General features: G+C 50.0%; 2 protein-coding genes across 2 annotated transcripts in view; one reads left to right on the top strand and one right to left on the bottom strand.

Annotated features, from left to right (window-relative positions):
- Pmar_PMAR021403 (gag/pol/env polyprotein, putative) overlaps window positions 1-6,227 on the bottom strand; it is a gene marked incomplete at both ends in the record, with an annotated part of 6,820 nt that extends 593 nt beyond the window's left edge. The window contains one exon of the mRNA XM_002779082.1: window positions 32-6,227. Within this exon, the coding sequence (XP_002779128.1) occupies window positions 32-6,227 (6,196 nt within the window). The remainder of the gene's footprint in view (window positions 1-31) is intronic.
- An 802-nt stretch (window positions 6,228-7,029) lies between these two features.
- Pmar_PMAR021402 (mitotic cyclin-CYC2, putative) lies at window positions 7,030-8,736 on the top strand (the record flags this gene model as incomplete). Its single annotated transcript, XM_002779081.1, has 7 exons — window positions 7,030-7,298; window positions 7,349-7,481; window positions 7,531-7,625; window positions 7,681-7,791; window positions 7,839-7,955; window positions 8,104-8,340; window positions 8,504-8,736. The coding sequence occupies 7 exons, from the start codon at window positions 7,030-7,032 to the stop codon at window positions 8,535-8,537; spliced, it is 996 nt and encodes a 331-aa protein (XP_002779127.1). The 3' UTR covers window positions 8,538-8,736.
- Window positions 8,737-10,978: the final 2,242 nt, after the last annotated feature.

Genomic DNA, 10,978 nt, shown 5'->3' with positions numbered 1-10,978 from the left:
TGTCCGGGCTCGAACTGGTATTGCCTTCGACGCCGTTGGGACTTGCTTGCCGCTCGCAGACTGTTCTCGTGAAGAACCTTCATGAGATGGCCCCGATATAGGCTCAATGCCGCTTCGAACTCGCGACGAAACTTCTCCACGAAACCTTGATATCTCTGGTCGTGATGTTCTTCGGGCACCAGATTTTTGTCAATATAGTTCTGCAGATCCTCGGGTAGCTTCTTGTCTGCTAGAAGGGCGGGCGGTAGAGAGGTCTGGTAGGTGTAGACTAAGTCGTTAGGTGAGAAGCCACCCAGCTGCTCCGATGCAGTATTGTTGAGGGCGAAAGCTATTCTTTGTATATAGCAGTACCACGGCTTCGGCGGGTAGCCTCTAGTCCTAGCCTCATCTTTCATCGCCCTCACAGAGGCCCATACCTCCGCGTGAGCTCTCTCGATATGCCCACGTCTGAACGGGGCGTAGGGTGGGCTGTACGCTTGCTTGATACCCGTAGTTCGACACCAACTCGAGAAGTGACGACCAGTGAAAGAAGAGTCGGCGTCTGATAGAACCAGCTTCGGGTACCCATAAACAAGGCAGTAATGCTCCACTAGCTCTTGTGCACTGGCTGCGGACTTGTCCTCAGCAAGAAGGAATGTATGATGTCGTGTGAGCAAGTCCACAATGTGCAGTGCAAACCTTGGTTGGAACCCTGAAGAGCCCAGTCGCTTGTGACCGACTATGCCGATAGGGTCGCAGTTGTCTTCGTCGTCATCTCTCACACCACCCAACCAGTCAATAGCGATACACTCATTGATAGAGAAGTCACGTCCCATAGCGGATGGATGGGTGTCAGTATGAATAGAGACTCCCTTGCTTCTCTGACACGAAGGACATGACTGAGAGAAGCGTCGAACGTCCCGTTTTAGATGACGCCAGTAGACTTTATGGACCAAAGCTGTATGTAGATCTCTCGGTGGACGATGACAGAAGAACTCGTGATATTGCGCGAGGACCTGCTGTTGAACTCCGACGGGCACGAGAAGAGGCCCCTTATGTCCCGGGGCTCGCCCAACCGATAGCCTGATGATGCCATCGTCGTCAACCTCGAAGGTCGCTCGAAGCTTGCTTCTGTCGGCGTTAGTGTAATCTCGGATATCTACTTGAGGGGAACCAGCTTGTTCCTTCCCAGAACAAATGAATCGGACAGCCTGGCAATAGCTGTCAGATAGCTGAGCTCGGCAGATAAGCCCCTGGATGTCGTCGTCAACAATGTCGTCGAGTACCTCCTTCTTCACGTCAGAAATATAGCATAGAACGTCTGCTTCGACTTCGACACTAGCTTGGGAAACCTCCGGCTCCTGAACGGAGCCAACAGCGTTGTGCAGCTGATTGACCCATTTCTGTGCCGAAGCCCAGTCTAAAGTACTGGGAGAGCTGCCTCTCGAGTAGGCATCGGCCAGGTTGAACTGTGAGGGGCAATGACGGAAGTGCACCTTGCCGTGGGATCCGACGAGAGTACCGATGGCCTTGAGCATCATGGCACAGCGCTTGGCATGAGCGAACTCCCATTGAGTCCAGGACTTGGGATACTTCAACAGCTTTGAAGGACCATCGACCGTCAATGCCACCTTCAGAAGCTTGGAGACACGATAGTGCACTATCTTGCTGTCCGTGAGGATGTAGAAGTGTCGATTCGGTGAGTGGGGGAAGAGTACCATATGGGCGCAAATAGACTCCAATCCCCATTCAAGTGCCAATTGTTCCTTCCTCACGATAGAGAAGCCCACACTACCGAGCGGCACGAGTCTGGAGCTGCAGACATAGGGAATGTTGACCGTTTCCAAACCACAGATATAAGTACCCAAGGCATACGTCGAGGCATCGGTATATAACGCCACTCCGACGTTCAAGTCCACGTATCGTGGAACCGGTGCTTCCTCAACGGCTCGATTGAAATCGTTCAGGAGGTCGATCGATGCTCGAGAATCTTCCATATTCAGCCTGTCATCCATGCTCTTAGCGGCCACATATGCGATCCTCAGAATTCTCTTCATACCCAGTGTACTCCAACCCAAATGGCCAAGGGGGTCATGACAGGAATGAAGAGCCGATAGGACCTCGCGAATTGATAGCCTGCCTCCGTTCATCGAGCAGACACGACGGAACTTGGCCAAGTCTACCGGCTTGCACTTGAGACTATCGTCTGATGTCCACACCAGGCCCATACCTTCAGCTTCTGTCGGCTGCCAAGATTTCTTCGTCTTGCGAGGAGCAAACTCGTGACCGAACTCCTCCGCTAGGACACAATCACCCGCGTACATATCGTCAGCCATGGCTTGCGTTTTCGCACCGATCGCCCAATCATCCATGTATCTACCTCGTCGACCACCACCAAGGTATAGCACCGTAGATAGACTTATAGTGTTGTGGTAGGCATCGATCAGAGAAGTATCATAGGCATCGACATGGAGGACCGCAGGGCCCTGTTCTTCCGGTCTCTTGGCATCCTTCAGGCCCTCGCGGGCGGGCATGTTCTCTTGCTGAGCCGTGAAGATCTTGATATTGTTACACTGGACATGCTCGAGGGTAGCCTTGAGCTGTATAGCAGCAGGACTGGGGCGGACGAGCTGATCTGGTTCCAGGCCCTCAACCTCCGAGTCATGTACCAGACAGTCCTTTATGGCCCTGTAAATCGGTCGATCAGTGTCGTCGCCCGTTAGCCGCCTAGCACTCTCCTCGTTAGCCATCGCCTCCAACAGTCCAGCACTGAGCTGCAGGGCAGCAGGAGACCCTTTGTTCCCCATACATAATCCTCTAAACCTGTAGTAGTGGTAGTTGTACGAGCCGTCCTCACGCGCAGTAGCATGCACGAAGCCGAAGCATTTTGAGGTCTTGACCGTGACGTGACATCGCAAGAAGGCAGTGCGTAGATCACACCAGACCGCGTGAGGATAGAGCCTTGTAGTGGCCAAGAAGGGCCACATACACCGGTCCATTACAACCCCTGTCCGTTGGCACTTGTTACCCACACGCCAATCGAACACAGGGCGGATCTTGGTCTTTCTCCCTTGCTGCTTAGCCTCCGTCTTGCCTACTGTGGCGGTTCCAACATTGGCCTCCTTCACGACGGGGAAGTGGTTGGTGAAAACGACGCTATGGACCTCTTGCTCATTGACCTTCACAATAAGATCGTCCTTGAGGTAGCCCTCGAAGACCTCGGTGTAGTCGTCCAACAATCCGCGTTTCGCGAGGGAGTCTGCCAGTTTCTCAGCTCTCTTGCGGGCCGAGTGGTAGTTGTTTTTCGAAGGGGACGGTCTCGACTGTATCCACGCAAACTCGTGTAGAAATCGGGTAGTGCCACCATCTTGCGAAAGACCTCTGAAGCTGCAGTCTGGAGATGTCAGAGCTTGCACAAGTGACGGACCTCCCACGAAAGATGGGTGGCAGGGTAAGGAGGGGTTCCCTGACCCTGCATATAGATCGTAGCAGAAGTCTTGGTCGAGCTGTGTGTAAGGCTCGTCATAAAATGGGAGCTCAGACTCGGCCGCTAGCTGTAGAAATGCGGCACCGTCAAAGAGGCTCTGATCCACGTCGAACTGATCCTCGATGATATAGGCTGTGATATCCGGCTGCTCTTCCTGCTTGTCAACCAAAGGAGTCAAGGAGGTCGGCGGTCTAGTTTCCTCAACCCTAGCGATCGACTGCTCCTCTTGGATACCCGAGTAGGCTCGTACAGTATCGGGAGTGAAGGTTAAGGCCATGCGCATATCACGCATACCTTCGACCCCAATGAGTAGCACCGGGAGGATATCGTCGGAGACGAAGAAACGTAGTCGAACAACATCATGCGGTCTTCTCGGGGAATGAACAACGAGCCATGCGATACGATGAGTGCATAGCATTTCACCCGAGATGCCACGGATGGCGGGTGACTCACCAGGTGGCACCGATTCCCATTCCACTTTGCTCCCGGGGCTAGCCTCAATTGCTTGAATCGTTGACGTCCTCGCGAGATTCTTGCCGGAACCGGAGTCGAGGATAGCCGTTGCGAGGAGCCTGGAGCTGACCTGAATCTTAGTGGATACAGGCTTATTCAGTACTTGCCCAGGATGTCGGGTAGAGTTGTCTCGGGGGATGGCGGCCACATGGAAGGCGAATGAGCCATCGAATCGGAGCTCTTCCAACGGCACCGACAAGAAATTGGACTCTCCGAGAGTACCCTCTCTGGAGGAAGTGCCAGGAATATGCTTCTTCGCTGCTATGTCATCGAGGCTCCAAGGGCACATACCCGAACGGTGTGAACGTGCTGAACAACGAGCGCAGAGCAACCCAGCTGCACCATCCTTCGCTATAGGGCATTCATTGCCGAGATGGCGGGTGCTACCACACGGACAGCGCCGGTCTTTGTTCTTCGGCTCCTTAACGTTGCACTCCGTATCCTTATGGCCGGAAGCCCAACATCGACGGCAGGACAACCTCTTCTTAGTCGTGCCACCAGCACTCGTAGAGCTCGATGCAGTTGCCGAGGTACCGGGGGAGGTGCTAAGGTTGGTCGTGCCACTGGGAGAGGCGGCCGCGACATTCGATGCTCCACCTGTATACAGAGAGGTGTTAGCAGCGAGAGCCGAAGCACTATAGGGAGCGTAGACGTTGCTTACCGCACATGTCGACGCACCATTATGATAGTGGATGAGCCCATCAGGAGACATGAAGGTACCATTTGGGGTGTGAGTGACAGCAGCAATAATTGGCTGCCCCCCAGCAGTGGTTTGAGTAACACCAGTAGAGAACGTCGGACCTGCCTCCGTGCCGTAAGGAACATCCGTATAGAACGCCTGACTGCCGCTTGGCGGAGAGCTAACGCCAACGGGGAATGATGTGCTGATGGAGTTGCCACCGGCAGCTTGGTTAGCAGTGGGAGCGTGGTAGAGATTGGAAGGAGCGAGCGATTGCCGAGGTGCACCTCTCAGAGAGCTGTACCCTAAGGCCAAGGCCTCTTCTTTAACCATGCATATTGCTTGTTGGAGTTGATCATAGGAGTGTAACACTGGTGGTCGTGCACCAGACAGCGTTTTCATTGCCGTGTACCACCATTGGTTGAAGGGAGCGATCAAGTTGCCACGGATGGCATTGGCAACATGAGACGGATGAAGCCTGCAGTTGATGCCCCCATCGTCAGAAGTCGTGAAGCACACCTCTCGGAGCAGATCTTGAACCATATCAAGGTGCTCGAATATGCCACATGCTTGCTTCTGACCGAGAAGACGCTGGATGATGAGCGTGGTGTAGTTGGCATTGTCATGGAAGCGTGATAGATGAGCCACCGTATGTTCCCAAAGCCGCTTGTAGTACTCTCTGGTATTGATGTCACCACAGTTGCCAGCCTTCCGTACTTCCTCCGATAATGACTGTGAGAGCGCCGAGGTGTGAAACGCCTTGACACTCTCTGGCGCTGAAATTTCACGCCACTCTTGCGATACATGATTCTGCCACTTACGCAGCAGAGAGGCGAGAGGGAGGTTAGGGTCTTGGGAGCCAGTGAACGGTGCATGCCCTTTACGACGCCAGCTCTCTCCCAAGCTGTCTGAGGCTTTTGACGAGGCCCTCTTCTCCTGCTCAGATAAGTAGGTTGAGTGTTGTAAACCGTTCTGGCATGTCTGGTTGATGTTACCAGTGTACGATAGAGGATGAACGCCCTCGCGACCTTGTGGGAAACGAGCGAAGTCTTCACGTACTGCATCTGGACCAAAGTGTAAACCAGGCACCGTCTTCAAAGAACTAACTTGTGGATTGTCCAAACCAAAACCATACTGTGAGGGAGTAGGTTGTACCCCACAGGCTGCTCCCAGAGAGTGGGCTTGTTGTGAATGTTCCGGAGCTGGCACGGGATGAGCCATGATAGGAAGCACACTGGGAGCTGTCTTCATAGTGTGAGCTTGCTGTGGATGTTCTGGAACCATACCAGAGTAAGATGCAGTAGCAAATAGGCCAGACTTGGCAGTTTGTGCTAGCTGTGAATATTCTGGAGCTATGCCAGAGTAGGTTGTGGTAGCAAACAGACCGGTTTTAGCAGTTTGAGCTTGTTGTGAATGTTCTGGAGCCATGCCAGAGTAAGCTGCGGTAGCAAATAGGCCGGACCGGGAATATTGAGCTTGTTGTGGATGATCTTGAGCAATATTAGAGTCGGTAGTGGCACCGAACAGATGGGACTTAGTATGTTGAGCTTGTGTATGTTCTGGAGCCATGCCAGAGTAAGTTGTGGTAGCAAATAGACCGGGTTTGGAAGATTGAGCTTGTTGTGAATGTTGAGGAGCCGCGCCCCCTTGAGCTGTGGTAGGAAGGGGCCTTGGAGCTTTCTCCGAAATAGTAGCATGTAGTGGGAGTACTGGAGTATTGCCTGGGGTGATGGGCCCGACAGCCAGAGCGGGCGCGGCCGAACCACTATCTACTTGAGGACCATACTCTGAGGTAGCCTTAGGGGACACCGTGACCGAGGGCAGTCTGTGCCCAAGCTCGGTAGCATCTGCCTTCTGGGGCTGACTCGCCGCCAACGCTTGATGAGCGACCGATGGTCCGGGGGTAGATCGCGACGAGTGCGTGTGGATCTCCTCTTCGTCGCTCGGCTTGCGCCTCTTCGCAGGAAGACTACGTGGAGAAGCCGGTAAACCAGCCAGCCTTCCAGACCGTCTTTGCGTGTGGTGGGACTTCTTCAGCTGCTCGGTCGGACCTTCATTCTCTGTTCTCGGATGATTATCTTGAACGTTGGAGAGCATAACACAATGCAGTTGTAGTTGGATCAAAAGAGTATATATTATCTTGCTTTTGTTCTCCAGTACTAAGGCCGTTTCATGCTTGGCGTGCGCTACTGAAGATATTAATTATGAGGAGTGTGAGCACACTGAAAACGTCCCTATTGGGAAGGATGGTGATTCTGTGATGGAAACCCGTAAACGGGAGGTGTTCATGGACCTCAGCAACACTTCAAACTTTCTGCCTCCTCACACTGGTGAGTCTCGTCTTGGGGATGATTCTGCTTGGTTTTGCAGGATGACGACAGGCGCTGCCTCACGAGGTAAAGCACGATTGGGTGATGATGACGATGATACTATTATGCAGGGCACTACACCGGCTAGAATAGAGTCCATGAGCCCAGTGATTGACTGGAAGGACACCATCCCACCAGAGGATCGTCAAGTGATTTTTACTCAGGAATTTATCCCTCCTGTGAGGGACGATTTTCAGGATCTCGGAGACCCTCAGTTCGTGGCGGAATATGTGAATCCAATCTTCATCAATATGAATGGCGTTGAACAGAAGTAGGGCGACTTGATCGTCCCTTAAGGAAAGTATCTTCTCTCCGCTTCAGATATAGACAGGCTAATGACTACATGCAGAGGACCCAGAATGATATCACTCAGCGTATGCGTGCAGTGCTGATCGATTGGTTGGTGGAGGTACATTGGAAATTCAAGTTGGTTCCTGAGACGCTTTACTTGACGGTAGCTATAGATGGTGCTCCTCTCGGTTGATGACTTTGTGTGTTTTCAGGTTAACTTAATTGATCGCTACCTTGAGCAGTGTCCAAATCTCCCACGTACACGACTGCAGTTGGTTGGTGTTACTTGTTTATTGATTGCTTCTAAGTGAGTCGAAGTTGGTTGAGGAGTGGTATGAGAAGAAGATGGTGTTTTCTGTCAGATATGAAGATATATATGCTCCCGAGATGAAGGACATAGTCAGTATATGCGACCGGACTTATCAACGTCACGAAGTGATGCAGATGGAAGTTGACATCCTCAACACGCTTGGGTAAGTGTCTCTTCTCTCGTATAGTGTTGTATTGGTGTTTGTTTTAGATTCTGCATCACTACACCATCGCCTATGTTCTTCCTGTTAAGATATGCTAAGGTCATGGAGGCCGATGAGAAGCACTTCTTCTTGGCCCAGTATTGTCTGGAGCTTGCATTACCAGAGTAAGTTGCCTTGTCCCTGTTTTATGTAACTTTATAATATATATGTTAAAAATTGCGTATATATTTTCAAGTTGTTTTATATCGCAACTTGATTATGCTTATCATTTCCATTGAGTCCTTCGTATGATATTATATTCATTTTAATCAGGTATAATATGCTGAAGTATTCCGCAAGTCAGTTGGCGGCGGGCGCCTTGTATTTATCCAACAAGTTGTTGAGGAAGTCGACAGCGTGGCCCCCACATGTGGCCGTACATTGTCCTACCACTGAGCACGACGTGAAGGTGGTGGCGAAGGACCTATGTGCATTATTGCAAGTGGCTACTAATGAGGATTATTCAGGGACGCAACTCAAAGCTGTTAAGAAGAAGTTCCAACTCTCCAAGTAAGTGGAGTTGGCAGGATTGGAATTGTGTCTTATGTGTTGATGTGTTGAATGATTAGTTGTGTGATAATTTTTATGGATCTTCCTACGTGTTAATTATGCGAATTTTTGCAAGTTGTTCGAAGATGCGAATGGATTTAATTTTATTTGTTATTGTTTTCAGGTTCCGGAGTGTTTCCCGTATGGTGCTCGGGTGAAGATTAAAGCCAAAGTGCTTCTAGTGTACAATACTGATTTATCACGCAAGAAATTGTCTATGATTTTGAAGACTACCGTCCTGAGGAATACCAGTTGTTGGACGACGACGTTTATTCGTGTGTAAAATGAAGCGCCGTGATTATTATCGTCGTATGTGATGATCGTTTGCCCGATTCAATTAGTTTCGTATGCTGCTGTGAGCAGGCAATGCATGACCCATGCTAGTGAGGGAAATTATACTTTCTGATGACAGTGTTGTGTTCGAAATGGTCATGTTGGTTTTTCTCAGTGGGTTCGATTTTACTGTTGATTTTTGAGCACATGTTATTATCATGATCATATTGGTTTGAAGTGTCTGTTGTGTTATGAGAGTTGGGGGATATATGTGGACGATGTGCGTTTGTCATTGTTAGTTATATTGCGGATTTGCATACAGTTGCATATCCAATCGACACGCACTGTATTTTTATGCAATTTTCACATTATCAATTATTTCAGTTGTGTTTCTAATGAAATCGTCTTCCCTCGAGCCGTCTTCCTTTGCCTTGAATGAGCCGTTGTTTATGATATTTGACGACTTTCTTACGGCTGAGGAATGCGATAGGATTGTGAAACTGTCCCTTAAACAGTCTGAAGGTAGTAAGTAGTATGGGGTTATCTATGGATGTCAATGATAATGTGTGTGTGGATCTGTTGCCGGGCAGCACGGGCCTAGTGGCTTATCGCCTTTAAACCTACAATCGCCGACTTCAGTGATTGTGAGAGGCTCAACGACAGCTCGACAGCTCAACGAAGCATAAGACAGTTAAAAAAGGCAGCGAGAAGGTTTAGTGATGCTCAATGCTAACTACAGTGACTCCTTGTCGGTGTAGAGCAGTTTGAATAGGTAATGGTTGATCTCCGTAGAGGGGATAACAGCAGGAAAGTGAGGAGGATGATGTCGCAGAAAGGCCGGGCATGAGAGTAGTCGGTGTTGTATTGAGTGCCGACTTTTATGCTTGCCAGAGGGCTCAACGACTATTACCGCGTAAGGAGTAAAGGCAATGGAGAGGACACAGAATCGATTTCATGAACGGTAGAGTACAAGAGTAGACATAACAGTCACGATGAGATGGCATTCATCGTCAACAACAACACAGTGGAAGATCGTGGCAAATCGCAATAGGTAGAGTAATTCACCACTGGTACTTGGGGGCAGACATAACGCCAAGGTCGTTAAGGATGGCTTGAATGTGTATGAACGTCACGTCACCACGTCACGTGACGGGCGACAGCCGTAACGTCGGCTTTCTTCACGAACCCCCTTGTCCAAGCAACACAACTCTACTTGTGCTATGACCGACGGTCATAGACCGTCAAAGCTGACGACGACCACAGTCCAACACACACTGAACAGAGATGCCTTGAAACCCAATAGCTTAGGTACCTATGTTAGTTGTGTTTATTACTTACTGGGAAAACTCTACTGTTGTGTTTATCATAGTTCCTAAAACCAATGCCGATCTCGTTCTTGTCAAATTAAATTATGTATTGCTTGTTATTAAAGACTCGTTTTTTCACTGGGGTTTTTCAATGAACTGATTTCAGAACTCGGAATCGCTTTCTACACGTATGATACAATGCTAGAATCGACTCTGAATTCCTGGAGTGATTCAATGAACACGGGACAGCAACGCAACGCAACGCAAACCGTATTACCCAGCTTTACGAGCACTTGCTCATCGCCGACACACGCCTCCGCGTGAGCTAATGGTAATCAAAGGTGACTAAACGCACCACGTACACCCCGAGTCATATGAGACGATGTGTAGATGTAACGAAGTTCAACGTACTACGTACAGAATCAATGAAAGAGTACAAGATGGTATACAGACATTGATTAAGAGGAGTAGTTAGTGTAATGAGTGGAAGTGACGGCGGCCGACTGGATGCATACGAAAGACAATGAAACAGTAAATGTTGAATAGCACGGGACAGCAGTCTTTACAACTTTGCTCACCACCAAGATGTATGCGCGTTTCCTGCATCATGCATCGTACATGCACTTTGCAGGAATGATCGATTATTGAGAGCGAGCGCGATTTGCCCCAGCGGTCGATATCGACTCTAACAAAAGTCTTCTAACTACTATGCTCACTAGCAACCGTTCGCAGCACTCTCAGCGGTCTGAAAACGTCCCTATTGGGAAGGATGGTCATTCTGTGATGGAAACCCGTAAACGGGAGGTGTTCATGGACCTCAGCAACACTTCAAACTTTCTGCCTCCTCACACTGGTGAGTCTCGTCTTGGGGATGATTCTGCTTGGTTTTGCAGGATGACGACAGGCGCTGCCTCACGAGGTAAAGCACGATTGGGTGATGATGACGATGATACTATTATGCAGGGCACTACACCGGCTAGAATAGAGTCCATGAGCCCAGTGATTGACTGGAAGGACAC

This window comes from Perkinsus marinus, assembly GCF_000006405.1.
Source record: "Perkinsus marinus ATCC 50983 genomic scaffold scf_1104296947810, whole genome shotgun sequence".
Classification (NCBI taxonomy): domain Eukaryota; phylum Perkinsozoa; order Perkinsida; family Perkinsidae; genus Perkinsus; species Perkinsus marinus.
This window is presented reverse-complemented; position numbering and strand designations above follow the sequence as displayed.